This window comes from Gaeumannomyces tritici (assembly GCF_000145635.1).
Source record: "Gaeumannomyces tritici R3-111a-1 unplaced genomic scaffold supercont2.1, whole genome shotgun sequence".
Taxonomy (NCBI): domain Eukaryota; kingdom Fungi; phylum Ascomycota; class Sordariomycetes; order Magnaporthales; family Magnaporthaceae; genus Gaeumannomyces; species Gaeumannomyces tritici.
The window spans coordinates 4,721,029-4,738,222 of NW_008804545.1; the positions used below are offsets into that span (position 1 = coordinate 4,721,029).

At 59.8% G+C, this 17,194-nt stretch overlaps 9 protein-coding genes across 9 annotated transcripts; 5 read left to right on the forward strand and 4 right to left on the reverse strand.

The window, feature by feature from the left end:
* Positions 1-232: 232 nt before the first annotated feature.
* GGTG_01490 (hypothetical protein) lies at positions 233-1,900 on the forward strand (the record flags this gene model as incomplete). The annotated part of the gene is made up of 1 exon (XM_009219257.1): positions 233-1,900. The coding sequence occupies one exon, from the start codon at positions 233-235 to the stop codon at positions 1,898-1,900; it is 1,668 nt and encodes a 555-aa protein (XP_009217521.1).
* GGTG_01491 (hypothetical protein) lies at positions 1,848-4,953 on the reverse strand. Its single transcript, XM_009219258.1, has 6 exons — positions 4,734-4,953; positions 2,763-4,513; positions 2,613-2,693; positions 2,404-2,525; positions 2,211-2,327; positions 1,848-2,120 (listed from the first exon to the last, which is right to left on the reverse strand). Exons 2-6 carry the CDS (start codon positions 4,498-4,500, stop codon positions 2,001-2,003), a joined length of 2,178 nt encoding a protein of 725 aa, XP_009217522.1. The 5' UTR covers positions 4,501-4,513; positions 4,734-4,953; the 3' UTR covers positions 1,848-2,000.
* Positions 4,954-5,285: 332 nt separating this feature from the next.
* On the reverse strand, positions 5,286-6,608 carry GGTG_01492 (hypothetical protein). Its single transcript, XM_009219259.1, has 3 exons — positions 6,268-6,608; positions 5,969-6,163; positions 5,286-5,888 (listed from the first exon to the last, which is right to left on the reverse strand). The coding sequence occupies exons 1-3, from the start codon at positions 6,394-6,396 to the stop codon at positions 5,640-5,642; spliced, it is 573 nt and encodes a 190-aa protein (XP_009217523.1). The 5' UTR covers positions 6,397-6,608; the 3' UTR covers positions 5,286-5,639.
* A 639-nt stretch (positions 6,609-7,247) lies between these two features.
* Positions 7,248-9,087, forward strand: GGTG_01493 (hypothetical protein). The gene has a single exon (XM_009219260.1). The coding sequence runs from the start codon at positions 7,258-7,260 to the stop codon at positions 8,923-8,925; it is 1,668 nt and encodes a 555-aa protein (XP_009217524.1). The 5' UTR covers positions 7,248-7,257; the 3' UTR covers positions 8,926-9,087.
* A 168-nt stretch (positions 9,088-9,255) lies between these two features.
* Positions 9,256-10,419, forward strand: GGTG_01494 (60S ribosomal protein L44). The gene is made up of 3 exons (XM_009219261.1): positions 9,256-9,665; positions 9,798-9,884; positions 9,992-10,419. The coding sequence occupies exons 1-2, from the start codon at positions 9,385-9,387 to the stop codon at positions 9,835-9,837; spliced, it is 321 nt and encodes a 106-aa protein (XP_009217525.1). The 5' UTR covers positions 9,256-9,384; the 3' UTR covers positions 9,838-9,884; positions 9,992-10,419.
* Positions 10,420-10,666: 247 nt separating this feature from the next.
* Positions 10,667-12,108, forward strand: GGTG_01495 (NUDIX domain-containing protein; the record flags this gene model as incomplete). The annotated part of the gene is made up of 4 exons (XM_009219262.1): positions 10,667-10,871; positions 11,085-11,240; positions 11,325-11,375; positions 11,462-12,108. The coding sequence occupies 4 exons, from the start codon at positions 10,667-10,669 to the stop codon at positions 12,106-12,108; spliced, it is 1,059 nt and encodes a 352-aa protein (XP_009217526.1).
* A 37-nt stretch (positions 12,109-12,145) lies between these two features.
* Positions 12,146-13,631, reverse strand: GGTG_01496. Its single transcript, XM_009219263.1, has 4 exons — positions 13,232-13,631; positions 12,940-13,123; positions 12,660-12,747; positions 12,146-12,585 (listed from the first exon to the last, which is right to left on the reverse strand). Exons 1-4 carry the CDS (start codon positions 13,319-13,321, stop codon positions 12,468-12,470), a joined length of 480 nt encoding a protein of 159 aa, XP_009217527.1. The 5' UTR covers positions 13,322-13,631; the 3' UTR covers positions 12,146-12,467.
* A 171-nt stretch (positions 13,632-13,802) lies between these two features.
* On the forward strand, positions 13,803-15,167 carry GGTG_01497 (3-hydroxyanthranilate 3,4-dioxygenase). The gene is made up of 3 exons (XM_009219264.1): positions 13,803-14,356; positions 14,431-14,506; positions 14,592-15,167. Exons 1-3 carry the CDS (start codon positions 14,325-14,327, stop codon positions 15,024-15,026), a joined length of 543 nt encoding a protein of 180 aa, XP_009217528.1. The 5' UTR covers positions 13,803-14,324; the 3' UTR covers positions 15,027-15,167.
* GGTG_01498 (hypothetical protein) lies at positions 15,077-16,901 on the reverse strand. The gene is made up of 3 exons (XM_009219265.1): positions 16,082-16,901; positions 15,811-16,022; positions 15,077-15,714 (listed from the first exon to the last, which is right to left on the reverse strand). The coding sequence occupies exons 1-3, from the start codon at positions 16,162-16,164 to the stop codon at positions 15,287-15,289; spliced, it is 723 nt and encodes a 240-aa protein (XP_009217529.1). The 5' UTR covers positions 16,165-16,901; the 3' UTR covers positions 15,077-15,286.
* Positions 16,902-17,194: the final 293 nt, after the last annotated feature.

Genomic DNA, 17,194 nt, shown 5'->3' on the forward strand with positions numbered 1-17,194 from the left:
GGACCGTGGATGGGCCCGCGCCTTCCCGGGTTGCCAACCCAGGCTGTCTGGCCCAGGAATTAAGATTTTTAAATGCGCATTCGATGGGTAAATCCAAACTTGATACTCTTTGGTCTCGACTTCCATCTTCATCCCATTTACACCCTCAAAAACCACGCCATCAGGAACAAACCACAGTCAACCACTGTCAACACCTAGCGCATTACCCAGTCGACTCTATTCTACTTACATCATGGCCGCGCATATCTGGCGCAGCATGTCCTCCTATCTCGCCTCCTCCTCCCCCGGAGCGCCTCATAGCAACGACCAGACCATGAGGCCCCATCCGCCCTCGCCCGCACCGGCGCCGCCACCATCATCACCATCATCCGCCGGGGCGGCCACGGCGGCCGCGAGCAGCGTCGGCTACGCCACGTGCGCGCTCGTCTTCACGGGCATCCAGGCGGCGCGGCGCGACTTCGAGGAGGCCATGGAGCGCGAGCGCGCGCGGCGCGCGGCCGACGTCGGCGCGAGCGAGGAGGCGGCGCGTCGGCGCGCCGAGGACCTCGCGGCGCAGGCGCTGCGGACGCTAAAGGCGGACCTCGCCGCGGGCTTTAGGGAACGCGAGGAAGTCCTGGAGGCGCGCGTGGTGGCGAGGGAGGAGGCCTTGGAGACGCGCCTGGCGAGGCTCGAGGCCGAGGCGGAGGCCGAGGCGCGGCGGCGGCGGGCCGGCAGTGATCGGGATGCGGGAGATGGGCCCGGGATGACGGTGCAGCAACAGCAGCATCCCGGCGGTGGTGGCTCGGGCGAGGAAAAAGCGACCGCGGCTCAGCTGGCGGACCTGAGCGTCAGACTCGAGGCACTCCAGGCCCGCGTGGAGGCGTCGGCTCGAGACTGCAGGCAGTACACGGACCGGGAGCTCGGCGGCGCCCTGCGGCGGGGAGGGCCGGACGCCGACCGCAGGTGGGAGGACACCCAGGGGCAGGAGCAGAGGCTCGCGAGCCTCGAGGCGGCGATGGCCGAGACGGCCGACCGCAACCATGACAGCGTCGTGCTGCTGAGCAGAGACTGCGCCGGTCTCGAGGTCGTGATAGCCGAGAACAGTCGCCGTTACAGCCATGACATGGAGTTGCTGAGGAGAGACTGCGCCAGCCTCGAGGCAGTGGTGGTCGACAATGACCGCCGTCATGTCGGCAACGTCGAGCAGCTGAGGAGGGACTGCGGTCGCGCCGGGAGACGATGTGCCGCCACCGAAGAGCGCATCGCCAGCTTGCAAAGGCGGTTGGACGAACACGTCGCGCGGCTGCTTCAGCCACAGGATCAGCAGCGGCAGCAGGAACCGCGGGGCGCCCCAAGTCGACCTGAAAGCGTCCGCTCGTCGTCTCCAGCGATATATCAGAGCCCAGAGTCCACATGCGCCGATGTTGCACCTGCGTCGCCGCCGCCGTCTCAGACGGCGCAAGAACTTCCGACACCCGAGACGAGCGGCGCATGCTCAGATGACCGTCCTAAAACAAAACCTGCCCGGGCTCGGCGGCCCAGAAACCGCAGTGCCCTGACCAAAGAGCTCAAATCACTCAGCACTGGCGACAAAGGCAGAGGCGGCCTCCCAAGCAGAGATCTCGGTCACTGCACCATCCCGGAGCTATTCTTCACCTTCGACAGGCGGTACCGCCACCAGAAGCCGAGCCCGGAGCACCGCTTCGTTAGAGAGTTTCTCCGGAGCGTCCACGAGCTACTTGCGGAACACGACAGAACGCGCTTGGAGGCCGGGTTCCTCGACTCCCAGAGAGGTGTGTTTCAGCGGAGGCAAGCCGGGGAATCATTGTGGTGTGGCATATCCGCAAAGTGGCACGACGTGCGTTTTTGTATGTGGTCATTTCAGGAGGTCAGAGATGTGCTGATTCCAGATCGCCCTTGATGGCCTCTGCTATAATCTCGTGCGATTCCCTCCATCTACTCTCCCGCGTCCGTTGTTACACTCATTGAACAGAAACCAAGCGGGGCTTGTGTGGGATTTCTCATATCCTGACATTCTGGGTCTTTTGTGCCAGTTCTGACTGGTCCATGCCGACGTATTTGTTGATCCAGCCAATGACCTCCTGGTGCCAAAGGAGCGAGTTCTCGGGCTTGAGAGTCCACTACAGGTAGCAGTGACGTTGTCAGCATGAGCATGAGCATGGGCTTGGGACTCGGGCGGAGAAGTAGCAGTGATGTATCTGAAGACTTACATGGTTCTCGTCGGGGAATGTGAGGAAGCGGCTCGCAATACCCCTGTGCTGCAGAACGTTGAAGACTGCCAAGCCTTCGGAAATGGTGAGGCGGTAGTCGAGTTCGTTGTGGATGATCTGGATTGAACAGACAGCTGGGTGAGAACACGGACTGCTTAAACACCTTGTTTCCGTTTAGATAATCAGCACTTACCAGCTGAGCTGTGGACCACTGATCAACGTGCTTGGAGGGATCCCATTTCTCGTAGCCCTCCCGGTTCTCCCAGAGACTCCCGCCAAAGTCGTGGATGGGGAAGAAGAGCTCCTCGGACGAGTCTGTAGTGTGTAAGCCAAGATTAGCAGCTAGCCTCTCCACAGCCTGATGGTGAAGGGCCTAGAGGGCCAGGCGAGGAAAAGCCTTACACTGGCTCTGTGTGCTGAAGACGCCATCGTGGCAGACCAGCGCTTTGAACTTGCGCCCGAGGTCGTGTCCCTGGATCCAGTCTACGTGCGGGTGTCAGCCAGTGAAGCAGGTCACATGCAAGCGCTCAGATACCAATACAATACACTCACTGATCATATAGCCTCCGTACGAGGCCCCGAGAGCGACGGACCGAACCGTGTCGACGTAGGGCATGTGCTGCTCAATGTGCTCGAAGCACTTGACGAGGTCGTTGTAGGGGCGGCCGCCCCACTCGCCCCTGATGCCGTTCTGCAGCGCCATGCCGTAGCCGGTCGAGCCGGTCGGGTTGGGGCAGACGACGACGTAGCCCTGCTCGGCGAAGATGGCCGGGTTCCAGCGGGTGCTCCAGCTGTCGTTCCAGGCGCCCTGGGGCCCGCCGTGGATGAGCAGCGCGAGCGGGTACCGCTTGGAGTCGTCAAAGTGCGACGGCTTGACGACGAGCGCGTGGACCTGGTAGTCGCCCGCGCCCGCGAACCAGATCTCGTCGACCTGGGACCGCGACAGGCCAAAGGTCTTGCCCTGCCGCGAGAGCGACGACACCAGCTCCGACGTCTGGGCCGACGGCTCCACGATGCTGAAGGAGGACCCGTCGATGAGCGAGCTCGAGCTGACGAAGAGGCGCCCGCTGCCGTCGGGCATGCGCTGCACGTCGCCGACCGTGCCGGGCTCCGTCTGGACCGGCTCGGGCAGGCTCCGGGCGGCGGCGACGGCGTCCGGGTCGGACGCGACGCGGAACAGGCGGCCGCGGCCGCGCTCCTCGGCCACGACGAAGAGCTCGGCCGCGTCGTCGCTCCAGAGCGGCGCGCCGTCGGGCCGCAGGTCCCAGGCGCCCTCGCCGTCGTCGGTGGCGAAGAACTCGCGCGCGCCCGCGCCGGGGTCGGCGGCGACGTCGCGCGCCAGCATGAGGCGGGGCTTGTCGCTCTCGTATTGCATGTCCCGCATGCGCGTGAAGGCGAGCGACCGCCCGTCCGGGCTGAAGGCCGGGCCGGCGCTGTACCCTGCAAGCCCGGGGGTCGGGATGGCCGTCGGCTGCTGCTGCCCCGCGGCCTTGGGGGAGCCAGAGGCGAAGTCGAGGGGGACAAAGTACACGCTCGATTTTGTGTAGATGGCCGGGTTCACGTCCAGGTCGCGCGCGACGAAGGCGAGGCCGTGCGGGGAGACGTCAAAGTCGCTGGCCCCGCCAAAGGGTGGCACCGGCGACTCGAGTCCCGTGCCGGCCAGGGCGTTGATGAGCCCCTGGCTGCTCTCGACCGACAGGGTCCGGCCGCTCTTGCTGCTGCCGGAGCCCGAGGCGGGCTGCCACTTCAGGGTGCCGTACCAGACGGCGTTCTTGTTCTTGCCGACGTACGAGTCCCAGTGGCGCACATAGAGCGACGAGTATACGCGGCCGGTGTGGTAGACCTTCTCGTCGTCCTTGTCCGGGTTGTACATCTGCCCGTCGGGTGTGGCCAGGGCGGAGCAGGCCAGCAGCACCCTGTTGTTCGAGAGCGGCTTGACCTTGAGGTTCGAGACGCTGCCCCTGGCCTGGTAGACCTCGGCCGGCTCGCAGTCGGCCGAGACGCTGCCCAACATCAGGCTCGAGGTGCCCTTTTCGCCGCTCTTGACAAACAGGAAGTACTCCTCGTCCACCCACACGGGCTCGCTATACGACAAGTCATCGTAGAGGATGGTCGAGTGGCCCGACGCGACGTCGAGCACCTTAATCTGCGACGTCTTTTTGTGGTCTTCGAACGAGTAGGTCGAGACGGTGAACAGGATCTTCTTGCCCGACAGGTTTGGCGAGCCGGCAGACCTCCGGGGCGCCGACAGGAGCACCTCCGGGGTGAACTTGGTGGCGACGACGGTCATGGCCGGAGGTTTGCTAGGAGAGTATCGGCTAGTCAGCACCTCCTTAGCAGAGGGTCCAGATGGACCAACAAGAGCGGTTGCGTGTGTGCTTGGGTCCTCAAATAGAGCCCGCGTAAGTTCACAGCCAGGGAAATAGGTCTGACACTACGTAGGTCACAGGAGGGGACACAGGAAGTGGGCAGCGACATAGGAAGCTCGACAGGATACCTTGGGAAATAGGAGGAGCCACCTACAGGATACGTTCGGATAATACGGGACCCAGCCAGGTACCAGTGGATAGGTAGTTCTATCTAGGCGTCGCGGCCCACCCAGAGGTTTATATACCAGGCTAAACGTCAAGGACCATCCAAAGGGGCGGAGGAGGAGAGCGATTGGGCCTCGTTGCTGTGCTCGTCAGGCCGGGCGGCAGATGGGATGAGGTCAGTGCTACCCCGCACTCTTGCAGATTGCCCGGTCGCACTAGCAAGGGAAAGCTGCAGCTGCAGCTGGAAAGCTTGGGGGGCGCACGGGGCTGTCATTTGATATTCTCTGTAAAAGCCTGTCATTTTCACAGGATCTGTGTTATACAGGAAACGGAAATAGCCCGGGAAACAAGGAACACACTGGAAAAAGAAACAGGAGAGACACACAAGAACAGTTTCCACTGGTCGTACTCACAAACACAAGTGGATATCACCCGCCAACGTCCAATGTTGCGGCCTCGCGCAGTTGAGTTCGTCGCGAAACGGCACCATGTCCATAGCAATGCATGGAGCCTGCGCCTCAGCTGCGGCGGGCTTTGGTAGGTTCACTGCTGGTTCGGATGCGCGAAACACTAGGTAGCCAAGTGGTGATGTCTGCAATTATATGATTTCATTCCTTGGCTTGCATCTTTCAGCCACACTAGAATCAAGGTTGATCAAAAGAATCCTTGTCCCTCGACTCCCAAGACATGACGGGTATCCCAAACGCCGCGCTGTTCCTTAACCGCCAATAATACAAAGAATAATGATACACGTAAACAACACCTACCTTCAAGGGACTTGCCAACCGTCGTCCCATTTCCTCTTGCTCCCGGCCGGGACCGGCATGCACTATTGCCAGTACCCGATAAAGTTGGGACCCCGGGCCGAGGAGCTTCGGATAGGACGCACGGCAGCTCATGACTTCTTGATGGCGCTAAAGCTGGTCCTAACCTTTTTGGCCTCTTTCCCGTCTGTCTCGCTGTCCTCGACGCCGTTGGCGGCTGCGGCCTTCTTCTTGGTCTTGGTGGCGCCCGCCGCCTTGGCTGCTGTCGCAGACGTCGGTGTCGCCTGGTTCGATCCGCTGTCCTTAAAGGAGGACGATACCGGGGTCGGCGCAGCCGAGGCCGCGCCAGACGTCACCGATCCTGGCGTTTGCGCCTCGGGCTGTACAGGGCCGTGGGCATGCTTGTCAGTCTCAGTGGCTACCTGGTTTCTTTGTTTCCTTGGCTGTCCGCGCGACATACCGCATTGTTGGCGTTGTAGCTGATGGAGCTCCGCGAAAACACACGGCTGGACTCGGTCAACCCCGTCTTTCGTCTCTGCGCGGCCGCGCCCGTTGTGGCCTTGGTGTAGTTGTCGAAACCCGTAATGATGTTACCGCTCGGCGTGTTTTCCAGATACTCTGTCTCCTTTTGGTAAATCATGTCCTCGCGCAAAGCCTGATGATGCACATGTGCTGTTGTCAGCCAAGGTTCGACGTTCGACGCAAGCTCCTCGGTGTCGAGGTGGACAAACGGGCCAAACGGCAGGGAAGGGCACGCACAAGCTGCTTTTCTAGCTGTCGTTTTTTTGCCAAGAGCTCCTTAAGATGCTGTCGACTCTTCTCGTAGTATGGCATGGAGGGAGGGGGCAACGCGCCGCCGGCATTGCCAGACGCGCCGTTGTCGGCCATTGATGCTGCGGCCTCGGCCGACCGTGGACTCGGGGAGGAAGACGGGGGAAAACGCGGCGTATACGACGGGAGCCGATCGATGACGAGGATGCGAAGTTGAGGGCGTCCTGGGGTGAGATGGGAAAGGGTTTGGCTGAAACAACACCAACTGTCGCGTCGACAAGCGTAGCTCTGTTGATGCGTGCTTCGCGCGCACTGCCGCCCCCCACGAGGCCATCCTGCTGACTAAGTCATGGCCTGGCAAACGCACCACCCCAGGATTTCTACTGCACCTGGCCCCTGGTACCTGCCAAGCTTGGTGGACGACGCACTCAAGCCAGGCCCCTGCCGATTTGAGAGTCAATGCTGGTATTGATCGGCAGGAAACCCAGCAAAATGGACTCACTGGGTCAAAACACTTAGGCTGTCCTTGAGTCCGCATTTTGAAATTGGGCGTGCGCATTTCGAGGACGATCCTTTGTTATTGCCTGCCTGGCAGAGACAACATGCCCATTCCATGCCCATTCCGCTCTGCATACAAAGAAGCCAGCGACGCCGTTGTAGGCGACAGAAGCATGAGCCTCCGGGTTGAAAGAACAGGCACGGGGCTGCCGATGCCCGGGCTTCCCAAATGTCTTGCATGAGGTCACTCGCCAACACCTGCCAGGCTGTACTCTCTTTGTCCCGACACGAGACGAAGTCGCCTTCACGGGTTGCCAACAAAGACACCTGCCTTGTGCGGCCACTCATATGCGCTGCTGAAAGCGGGCAGCTGAGAGCGTGATGCTGGACCGGACTTCATGTCCTTTTGTTCCCTTTGGGGAGCGTCTCTGGTGGCGGGACGAAGTGCTCCCGAGGGAACCCGCTCCCATAAATCCCCAGATGACCGTACCTCTTAGTGTCCGTCTTGGTGACTATCGCCTCTTGTTAGTCAATCCAACTCACTTACTCACTCGCAATACCACCCGCAATACCACCCGCAATACCGTAACCTTTACACCACCAAACAGTGACAACAGTCACAACACACACACAACCACTGCTACAATGTCTGCCAGTTCACAACGGCCTCAGAGCCTACCCCCGGCGCCAGGGAGCTCGCGAAACTACGGGTCCAAGCCCCTTCCACCACCTCCCCAAAGGACATCCTTCTTCGACACGCCGCCCAGGAAAGCTCCCAAAGCCCCAAAGGCCGGTGTCGGTGGTCATGTCGAAGGGCCTAACCCAAGCCAGACCAAGACCAAGAGAAGGAGCATGCTAGGGGGGTTCCCTAGAATCGGCCGCGGGGGCGACGCGGTACCGAAGATAGAGACAAGGCAACCGCCATCTCCGGGCGTTACCAGGCTCACGAGTCCAACCTATCACTCCTCCAACCACAAGATCAACCAACTCATGGGCTTCGGCGTTCCGGTGAGGCCCATGTCCAACGTCTCTTCCAGGCCATCGCAAGATGGCGAGTACATCGTTTCGCCCATGAGCTCCACGGATGGCGATGCCGACGACCTCGTCTCGGACCTGGACGAGCCCGGTTCGAAACGCGGGTCCGCCCGGGACAGCGCTCTTTGGCCGGATCCGCTCACCTTGCAGAAGCCCAACAGTAGGAACAGCGGCTCGATAGTCGGCGCCACCAGTTCACAGACTTCGCAGCGCTCGTCCATGGTGCGAGCCGACGAGACGGACGCACTACGCCACCGTCGCCACGACAGGAAGCTGCGCGAACCAAGCCCTAGGGGCACCCATTCGCGCGCGACCATGAACCCCACGCCGCCAAGCCATAGCCGCGACCAGAGCACAGACAGTCTAGGCCGCCGGTCGAAGCCCCCTTCTCTAACTTGGGAGCCCCGAGAAGGCTTTTCGAGCCGTGCCACGCGCTCAGACACCCGCAAGCCGCCGCCGCCACCGCCAGAGATGCGGGCGCCCAGTCACGACAGGGACGGCGGACGTTCCACCAGCAGGGGCAGCGACAGGTCCTTCGGGACGGGCAACCATCCGCTCAAGACACCATACCCACCCCTGAGCAAAATGTCAGGACCGGACAAAAGCGGGTGGGACACGGACTCGGATGACGAGAAGGAGAGGAGGCAGGGCTCAACACTTGGTGCAATGGCCAGCAAGTTTGCCAGGAAAGTCAGGCCATTCCGGCGGGACCAAGGTATTGTCGAAATCACCTCGCCAGAATACAGGTCAGGCAACCTCGCACCGATGGGCATGTCCACAGCGTCCTCGGCGTCAGGGTCCGCAGCCGTGTCAGTAGCCTCGTTGAGGTCTTCAGGGTCGACGGGAGGAGCGATTGGGCACCCGGAAACGCGGGAGCATGTTGTCCTCACCAACAGGTCGAGGAATGTGGGCGGCCCTGACACGCCAGTCCCACGGCCCATGGGGCTGCTGCAGAGAACCCAAGGAGCGTTTGCCGGGGCCATGAAGACGGCAGGCATCCAGTCCAAGTCAGACCGCAAACGTGAAAACATGAAGGGAAATATCCGGGTCATCCCAGAGGGGTGTGATGTCTCCCAGGGGTCAAATGAGGGGAGGAGGAGCAGATGGGGTTAGCGGATGAATATCCAGGGCTCACGAGGTTGAGGATTGATGCACGATTCTCTGCCGTTTTCGGGATTTGGACTTTGTTCGGATAGGTTTCTCAATACGTTGTCTTTTTTTTCGTCCGTTGAGCCGAATCAACTATGCATGCATCCCGAACAGTGGTAGTTGAACACGAGTGTCATGTTGTTCCATTTGCCATTCGAACACTCCAAACGAACATCTGGGGGACGGGGAGAAGGCGTCGAGTGATGAGTCAGCATAAACACGTGACGATGCCACAGCGGGCAGGCCCAGCCCAGACTGTGGCTGCCCCACCGAAACTGGGCGCACACAACCTATTCGGAAGGCACGCGCAAAATATCCTGCCTTTTGATCTTGCCCTTGGCCTGCTCAAATTGTCAGCCTCAACATCATCGACGACCCTCACCAAACTACACCCGAAGCCGTCAAGGAAACCTCTCGCCCAAGATGGTCAATATCCCCAAGACCCGCCGGACATACTGCGCCGGCAAGGAGTGCAACAAGCACACCAACCATCGCGTCACCCAGTACAAGGCCGGCAAGGCCTCGACCTTTGCCCAGGGAAAGCGCCGTTACGACCGCAAGCAGTCGGGATACGGTGGTCAGACCAAGCCCGTCTTCCACAAGAAGGCGAAGACGACCAAGAAGATTGTCCTGAGACTGGAGTGCACCGTCTGCAAGACCAAGTGCCAGCTGCCCATCAAGCGCTGCAAGCACTTCGAGCTTGGGTGAGTTTTTGCGATGCGAAAGAAGCCGGGCGCCCGATGGCAGGACATGGGAGTACTGTCGACGCCTCGGGGAGGCGTCGTTCTGAAGCTTGAAGGGGCAATGGCTAATCAATCCTTACCTTGGTGACACAGTGGTGACAAGAAGACCAAGGGCGCCGCCCTCGTTTTCTAAGCGCTTTTCCTTCTTCTCGCATTTGGGAGCATTTCTGGGCTTTGGGGGTATGTGCGCCTTCCGGCTCGACTCGACGCTGCCCCTCTTTGGCGATCCTCGCGCTAGACCGACCGGCAGAGCGTGCTGACGAACTCGGCCTCCGACCGAACCACAGCGACACGAGAACCGAGGGCGATATTCCGAGCCTCCTTCGCATTTGGCAATACCACAGACCCGACGTGTCTTGTGGGAGGGAGATATATTCCATCGTGTCCTATATCTCAGCGGAGGCTTCGTCCTTGCAAACTGGGGCATTCTGATCAACCAGACACAGGATGGACGACGGATGATTCATTAGGCGTTGAGGGCTTTGCTTAGGATGGCGGAATATTTTTAATAAAAAAAAAAGAACATGCATGAACTCACTCGAGTTGACCCCTAAACATCGGTTCGATGCTTGAAGCTGCAGTTCGCTACCCATGACCGGCCACTCGTAGTTTAGGAGCGCATGTTGACGTTTGCGTCGGCCATTGTGGGTGCATGGCTAGGTGATGGACGTTCCAGTCGCTATATGCTGATACTATCTCCATATCCTACTGCCCGCCTACTTCGACACTACATGCGTGCATGATATTACAGCTTTACATCCAGTCGGGCTCGGACAAGCAGCGCAATATCCAGAGCACCTACTTGAGATGTAGCGTGCAATACCCCACATATTACGCCATGGAACCGCTGCGTCGGGGGCAATGCCTGTGACGTGCCGACGCTACCCCCAGAAGCCCGCAGAACAGTCCCGCGTATTCTCTCCACCAGCCACCCTCCCTCCCTCCCTCCCTCCGCTGTGAAGATGACCGCCGCGACTGAGCAGGTCGAGCACGGCAGCGGCCCGCCAGCAGAAAAGCCCTTCACCGAGGCAGAGATCGCATCCGTCATCGACGCAGTCCGCGAGGTTTCGTCGGCCGCAACCCCCAGCGCCTGCGCAGACGAAGACGCCGCCGCTGATTATTGGGATGCGTCTACCATGGGCCAGCTGAACGAAGCATCACTGGTCAGTAACTGAGCCTTTCCCGCACCAGTCTCACAGACGGTGCATGTGTGTTTATCTGTTCCTCCCTGGACTTTTTTTTTCGGGGTTTCCGGGGTCGAGTCATCCCCAGGCTAGGGGAAAGCTTCTGCCGAGGTGCCTGTACATGCAAGGAAGGGGGGGTGTGAAGAAAAAGAAAAAGAAATGAACAGGGCGCTCATCAGAACAAAGGCCGCCGTAGCCCGGCTGCGGTCCTACCGGCCGCCGGCCTTCCCGCTCTGGGACAGGCTACCGGTGAGCCGGCGGGCCGCCGTGCTGATACTGCTCTACGCGGACCGCCTCGGGGACCTGCGCGTGGTCATCACCATGCGCTCGGCCACGCTGCGCAGCTTTTCCGGTGCGTTCGTTTGTGCTGCGGGCTTTGGGTGGGGCGGTGCGGCCGTGGAAAGCTGACACCCCGATGATTGCTCCATCCCCGTAGGGCAAGCGGCGTTCCCCGGAGGGAAAGCCGACACCATAGAGGAGACTCCTTGTAAGGCTTCCCCCGTCGGCCGAGACAGAAGTCCCCCCCGCTAGCGATGGGGGTGTTGACCACTCAACACACACACGCATGTATAGACCAGGTCGCCCGGCGCGAGGCGTGGGAGGAGATCGGCCTCCCCATGGACGACGCCAAGATCCCGGCGCCCTTCACCATCGAGCAGCTGTGCCACCTCCCGCACAGCCTGGCCCGGACGGGGCTGGTGGTCCGGCCGTGCGTGGCCTTTCTGCACGCCACCGCCTCCGCCTCCGCCGCCGCCGGGGGCGAGGTGCCGACGGCCGACGAGTCGCTGATGCCGCGCCTGGACGCCAAGGAGGTGGCGGCCGTCTTCAGCGCGCCCTTTCACAACTTCCTCCTCGCCGCCGACGAGGAGGACTCCCCGGCAGCCGCGCGCGCGCTGCCGCCGGGCCGCTGGTACGAGGGCAAGTGGACCGAGTACAACGGCCACCGCTGGCGGCTGCACTACTTCTTCGTGCCCGTGGGCCGGCAGCGCGTGACGCGGCCGCGGCCGCGCGAGGACGGGCAGGCGGCGCTGGGGGACGAGCCCGACGGCGACGACGCGGCCGAGGCGCGGTTCAAGGTCTGGGGCATGACGGGCCGCATGCTCGTCGACGCGGCCAGGATCGCCTACGCCGAGGAGCCCGAGTTTGAGCACAACGAGCAGTTTGGCGACGAGCCCATGATCGAGGAGCTGGCGTCGCAGATTGTCGAGAACAAGCTGTGAGCCGGGCTCTGTTTTTGCCCCTTTTCCGCCTGGGGAACTCGTGTTCCCACACTCGAACCAGTACACGCCGCCCATCTCTGCGCTCTTATAGAAGGATCGGCCGAGATTTAGACAGATGTTATTCGGTTTCAAGAGCAGATGCTATAGTCACAAGCCCAGTACAACCTGACGGCTCCCTGGCTCTTCCAAGTACATACACTATGTTCATGAGGCCACTCATACATGTATCAAACCTGAGCCCTCATCATGTGATATCCAACAGTCTAGCCCGGGTATCAAACTATCAGGCCCATTTTCACGGCGGTTAGATTCCAAGATACTTGGCCGCGGCCGAGGCCTGCTCCTGACAGCGGCGCACTTTAGTGGCAGGCCGTCTCCTTGGTCGCGGGAGTGGAGCCGCCAAAGAGCAGGTATCCCAGGAAAGCTCCGAACGAGACGGCAATCATGACCCATCCGTTGTAGGTCATGAAGATGAGCCTTTCGAGTTTGAGCAAAATTAGCACACCAGGCCTCCCCGCTAAAAAGTGTAACCCAGCTGCTCGGAAACTCACATAATCATAAAGGCGTAAAAGTTCTGGATCCCGTAGAGCACTGCCTTGAGGACGTGCGCCTCGCGGGTGACCTTGGGCTTGTTTTGTCCTGCTAGGAGGAAAGGGGTACTCTCAGTCTCAGCCACATCGTCCGCGCCTTGTCGGATTTTAGCAAGGTGTTATTTTCTTTGATATAAAATAGCCCCCCGAAATCTCGACTCGTGCCGTCTATATCGTATTTTTTTTTTCTCTACTCTGCTCTCCGCTCCTCTCCTTTCTTTCTCTGTGGGGCCAGACTTACGGGGAACGGCCTCGTTCTTCTTGTTCAGGTAGTGCTCGTAGCGGCGGATGGACTCGCGCAGGGCCTCGTAGCCGGCCCCGATGGCGACGACGGCCAGCAGGGAGAAGATCAGGCCGGCAGTCGAGCGGATGTGCCAGCGTTCAAAGACGATGCACAAATTGGTCGTGTCCCACGTGAAAAGCATCTGCGGCCCGTCCGTCCCCCCTTGTCAGCCTTCTGCGAGCCGGGCCGGTGGTTGGGGCGCATGGGGCACCGTGTGACGGGTGAGTGGGTAGAGATAGGTGTGCCCTACGTTCATGCTGCACTTAGCCATGCCCCCATGGTCCATGCCGCCGTGGTCCATGCCGCTGTGGTCCATGCCGCTGTGGTGGGAGTGGTCCATGGCGTCCGTCGGGCTGCTGCTCCTCGCGGTCGGTCGGTTCGTTGGCGGCGTAAGCTTTCGATCTGGTCTCGGCGCGTGTGCAAGCTTGTGTTGTGCAGAGTTTGGGGCGTTGGTGGCTACGCTGGGAATGAAAGGGCGCACAGAACCGACGCAGCTCAATCGGACGAGGTTTCTTCGCTCCTTTGTACAGGCTAGAAATTACCGACGGACGGCTCGCGTTGTCTTGTCTCAGCCTCGTTTTGGTCGGACCCCGACTCGCCCTGGTCGGTTCAACAGTTATATGAGCAGGTTTTCTATCCCCACTCCAGGGAGTGTGGCATGCCTGTAGCGTCCCGGCGGCGCCGTCCAAGCTGCACGGGTCAGGCGATCAATGGCGGGGTAGCAGGCATCAGGGCACAGTTGTCTGAGGGCTCGAAGGGCGCCTCGATTCTCTTGAATGTTGTACATTTGGAGAATGTACGTTTGTGCATGAATTGTTTCGAAGAGAAACAGCTACAGATATCAATCTGCTAATGTAGCACGTTTTTCTGCGGTAAAGGTCTCGCATTGGGAAGGGTCAATATCCACAGCAAGACAATGCTTGGACACAGATTTTATTGAAAGGACCAGACAGCACTAATGCGGGCAGGCAGTTGAGCAAAATAAGGTGCTATAGTAACACAGACGTTGAACCACAGCACCTAGCGCCAGGCTTTTACATCGTCCCATGAAACCGGCGATTGAGCTAATAACATTACTCAGAACTTACGTCAAAAGGTATCTTTCGGCTCAAAGGGGGATTTTCCTTGCCGAGAGAACCGTTTTCCATCCCGTCTCACTCGGACCGGGGGATCCGGGTTGGTTAAGTGACTGCCCAAAAAGTCCCGCACCATCTCTCATCGCCCAAGACTTCCACTTTTGAGAGGCCATCGGCAACTCTAGCGTGCTGCAGCCACTACTGAGTGGCCGAAAGCACCACCACGCCTGCACACCCCCAGGCCCATCATCTCGAAGGAATCCAACCATGCTGGCACCGCCGATAAACTTGCCCAAGTGGTAAGTACCAATACTCTGAGGCTTCTGCCAATAGCCAACCAACTGACAGGCGTGGGCACTGTTCATTCATTAAGGCTAGAGGAAAACTCTCATCTCCTCAAGCCACCCATCAACAACTACTGCGTCTACAATGGGGACTTCACGGTTATGGTAGGCCACCAAAGCGAGACCGCATCCGCCCTGTGCTGCTTTCACCCCCCAACAGGATGCAAAACATGCTCACACACACTCTCAGATCGTCGGAGGCCCCAACGCCCGCACTGACTACCACATCAACCAGACGCCCGAGTGGTTCTACCAGTACCGGGGCGCCATGGTGCTCAAGGTAGTCGACGACGGCATCTTCCGGGACGTCGTCATCCGCGAGGGCGACATGTTCCTGCTGCCGGGCAACACGCCGCACAACCCGGTCCGCTTCGCCGACACGGTCGGCGTGGTGCTGGAGCAGCGCCGCCCCGCAGAGTCGGTCGACCGCATGCGCTGGTACTGCCAGTCCTGCCGCGCCGTCGTGCATGAGGCCGCCTTCCACTGCACCGACCTCGGCACGCAGATCAAGGCCGCCGTCGAGGCCTTCAAGGCCGACGGCGCCGTCCGCACCTGCAAGTCGTGCGGCGAGGTTGCCGACTGGTGCCCGAAGCCTGGCTCCATCCAGGATCCAAACAAGGAGTAAGCTGGACTCCCTTGTCCTGGGTTGGCAGCTTTCCCTTTCTCTCCGGTATATGGCGGTTTCTTGTATCTGTTTTCCCCAGCTTTCTTTTTGTCCTAGATACAAATATCCAACTCTATTTACAAGTAAACCCCGAGACCCCTGAAAGGCGCCCACGTGATTCGACGACCAAAATGTATCGACCTGGCCTGGACAAGCTAGTGCACTTTCCAAAACACTGTAAACACATCAGTGATATTTGTTCAGTATGGCCACGGCACAAACTAGGTCTCCTTGTACATGTAGGCGCTCGTGGACTCCTCAACCGGAATTTCGATCTTGGCCTCTTCGAGTTCCTTGCCGTCGACCCGAAGGCCAGCACGCATGACATCGCCAGGCGCTACCGAGCCCACGCCCTTGGGGGTGCCGGTCAGGACAATGTCGCCCTTCTCAAGAGCCATGACGTGCGAAATGTCGCTCAGGATCCGGGGGATCTGGAACAGCATCAGCCCCGTCGAGTCCTGCTGGCGAACTTCGTTGTTGACCGAGAGGTACAGCTCCACGTTGTGCGGGTTGGGAATGGCCGACTTGGGAATGATGTTGCTGATAGGCAGGAATGTGTCAAAGCCCTTGGCAATGTCCCATGGCAGGCCCTTCTTCTTGGCCTCATTCTGAACGTTGCGGGCCGTCATGTCGATGCTCAGCGCATAGCCTGGACGCATGCGTTGCATCTGTCAGTTGAGCAGCACTTTACGGGGTGACCGAGGACAGGACTCGCTCCCTCTCGGCCAAGATGATGGTGACTGACTGTCGATGGCATCAAGGGCGCCCTCCATGTCGTCCGCCTTCAGATCCTTGACATCCTTGCCAATGATGAGGGCCAGCTCCACCTCATAATGTAGGTCGACGCCCCTAGGCCGGACGACAGGGCCAGTGCCAGGCAGCACGATGGAGGAGGCAGGCTTCAGGAAGAAGAAGGGCTGCTTGGGCTTGGTGTTGTTCAGCTCGGTCACGTGGTCGCTGTTGGGCAGTCAGCTTGGGAAACCCGTCTGGCAGAAAAGGGGCGTCACTCAACGCACGCATAGTTGCGGCCAATGCACACGACCTTGCGGGCGTTGCGAAGTGAGGCCATGGTTGCTATCCCGCGGCGAAAGGACATCATGTTGCCGAGCTGGTAGTAGTGTTCTCGTCGAGAGAGTCAAGTCAGTCTACCGGGCACGACCGTCCGTATTTATTCACTGGATATTCGCAACAGAGACAGTCATCCAGGAGAGAAGCGTCTCCACCTTAGCGCCGAATTCCACCTCGCACCACCAAAATCCTCGGCTCCCATCAAGATGCGAGACCGGACAGAACCCCGAGTTGGGAGGGCCTGATCCCGCTCTCTCTTTTCTTGCATTCCGTCTTTCCGCCGCTTACACCCTGTCGTCTTTCTGATGTGGTGGATATATATATATATATATATATGCATCTTTATCCTGCCTTGGGCTGCCCTTGCACTTGCATTGCAGCCTTGCACCATACAAGTTTAGCGGCCTGGAGGGCGAACAGTACGTACCGAGCTACGCATCAGAACACCTGACATTTTGCAAGTGGCGAACCGGGTCAATGGGTAGACGTCAGTTGTCGGCAAGTTTGAGGGAACAATAGGCGACGGCAGCGATCGGATCCGAAATCAGCCGAAGAGGAACAAAGGCCAGCGATTGCTTGCGTCCAACCAACGCTGAGCTGGAGGATAACAAACAATTGGAGGACGGGAATCAGGATCCGGGTGCTCTGTCGGGTGGCTGTAGCTGTCGCGTCATGACCGGACTCCACGGCCCTGAAAATTGCCGTTCTGGAAGCCCAGCCTAGAAGCCCAGACCGCCTTGCCTCTGCACCAGCTGCAGCGTCCCGTCTTGTCCTCCAATTGGAGCTGATAACTGTGACTTGAGCGCCCCCCGCTGCAGGCCAGGCGACCACCCGAACCCCACCCACCGCTGTGCGTCGGCCCCCCGCATTCTTGGGGGAACCAGGCAGGCTAGGGTTTGTTGGTTGTTTCCCATTGATGCTCCGCCATTTTTGGCCGACGCTCTCGATCTGTCCTGTAGCTCCGATGGCCTACATCCGCGTAACCACTGCCTGCGTCGCATCGGAGCCTGTCACACGCGCTCTCATTTAAAGGTGGCCAATCCTCGTCGCAAGCCACCGAC

Bases quoted from the DNA above. Each gene is read 5' to 3' on its own strand.
- GGTG_01491 (XM_009219258.1), bottom strand. From the start codon at position 4,500: ATGACCGTCGTCGCCACCAAGTTCACCCCGGAGGTGCTCCTGTCGGCG. The intron at 2,694-2,762 runs GTGAGTGTATTG...ACCCGCACGTAG, and splicing joins GTACGGAGGCTATATGATCA to ACTGGATCCAGGGACACGAC. The intron at 2,526-2,612 runs GTAAGGCTTTTC...TACACACTACAG, and splicing joins CTTCAGCACACAGAGCCAGT to ACTCGTCCGAGGAGCTCTTC.
- GGTG_01492 (XM_009219259.1), bottom strand. From the start codon at position 6,396: ATGGCCGACAACGGCGCGTCTGGCAATGCCGGCGGCGCGTTGCCCCCT. The intron at 6,164-6,267 runs GTGCGTGCCCTT...GTGCATCATCAG, and splicing joins GACAGCTAGAAAAGCAGCTT to GCTTTGCGCGAGGACATGAT. The intron at 5,889-5,968 runs GTATGTCGCGCG...GGCCCTGTACAG, and splicing joins GCTACAACGCCAACAATGCG to CCCGAGGCGCAAACGCCAGG.
- GGTG_01493 (XM_009219260.1), top strand. From the start codon at position 7,258: ATGACCGTACCTCTTAGTGTCCGTCTTGGTGACTATCGCCTCTTGTTA.
- GGTG_01494 (XM_009219261.1), top strand. From the start codon at position 9,385: ATGGTCAATATCCCCAAGACCCGCCGGACATACTGCGCCGGCAAGGAG. The intron at 9,666-9,797 runs GTGAGTTTTTGC...TTGGTGACACAG, and splicing joins TGCAAGCACTTCGAGCTTGG to TGGTGACAAGAAGACCAAGG.
- GGTG_01496 (XM_009219263.1), bottom strand. From the start codon at position 13,321: ATGGACCACTCCCACCACAGCGGCATGGACCACAGCGGCATGGACCAC. The intron at 12,748-12,939 runs GTAAGTCTGGCC...TCCTCCTAGCAG, and splicing joins GAAGAACGAGGCCGTTCCCC to GACAAAACAAGCCCAAGGTC. The intron at 12,586-12,659 runs GTGAGTTTCCGA...CAAACTCGAAAG, and splicing joins TTTTACGCCTTTATGATTAT to GCTCATCTTCATGACCTACA.
- GGTG_01497 (XM_009219264.1), top strand. From the start codon at position 14,325: ATGCTGGCACCGCCGATAAACTTGCCCAAGTG. The intron at 14,357-14,430 runs GTAAGTACCAAT...TCATTCATTAAG, and splicing joins CCGATAAACTTGCCCAAGTG to GCTAGAGGAAAACTCTCATC. The intron at 14,507-14,591 runs GTAGGCCACCAA...ACACACTCTCAG, and splicing joins ATGGGGACTTCACGGTTATG to ATCGTCGGAGGCCCCAACGC.
- GGTG_01498 (XM_009219265.1), bottom strand. From the start codon at position 16,164: ATGATGTCCTTTCGCCGCGGGATAGCAACCATGGCCTCACTTCGCAAC. The intron at 16,023-16,081 runs GTGCGTTGAGTG...ACTGCCCAACAG, and splicing joins TGCATTGGCCGCAACTATGC to CGACCACGTGACCGAGCTGA. The intron at 15,715-15,810 runs GTCAGTCACCAT...GCATGCGTCCAG, and splicing joins CGCCCTTGATGCCATCGACA to GCTATGCGCTGAGCATCGAC.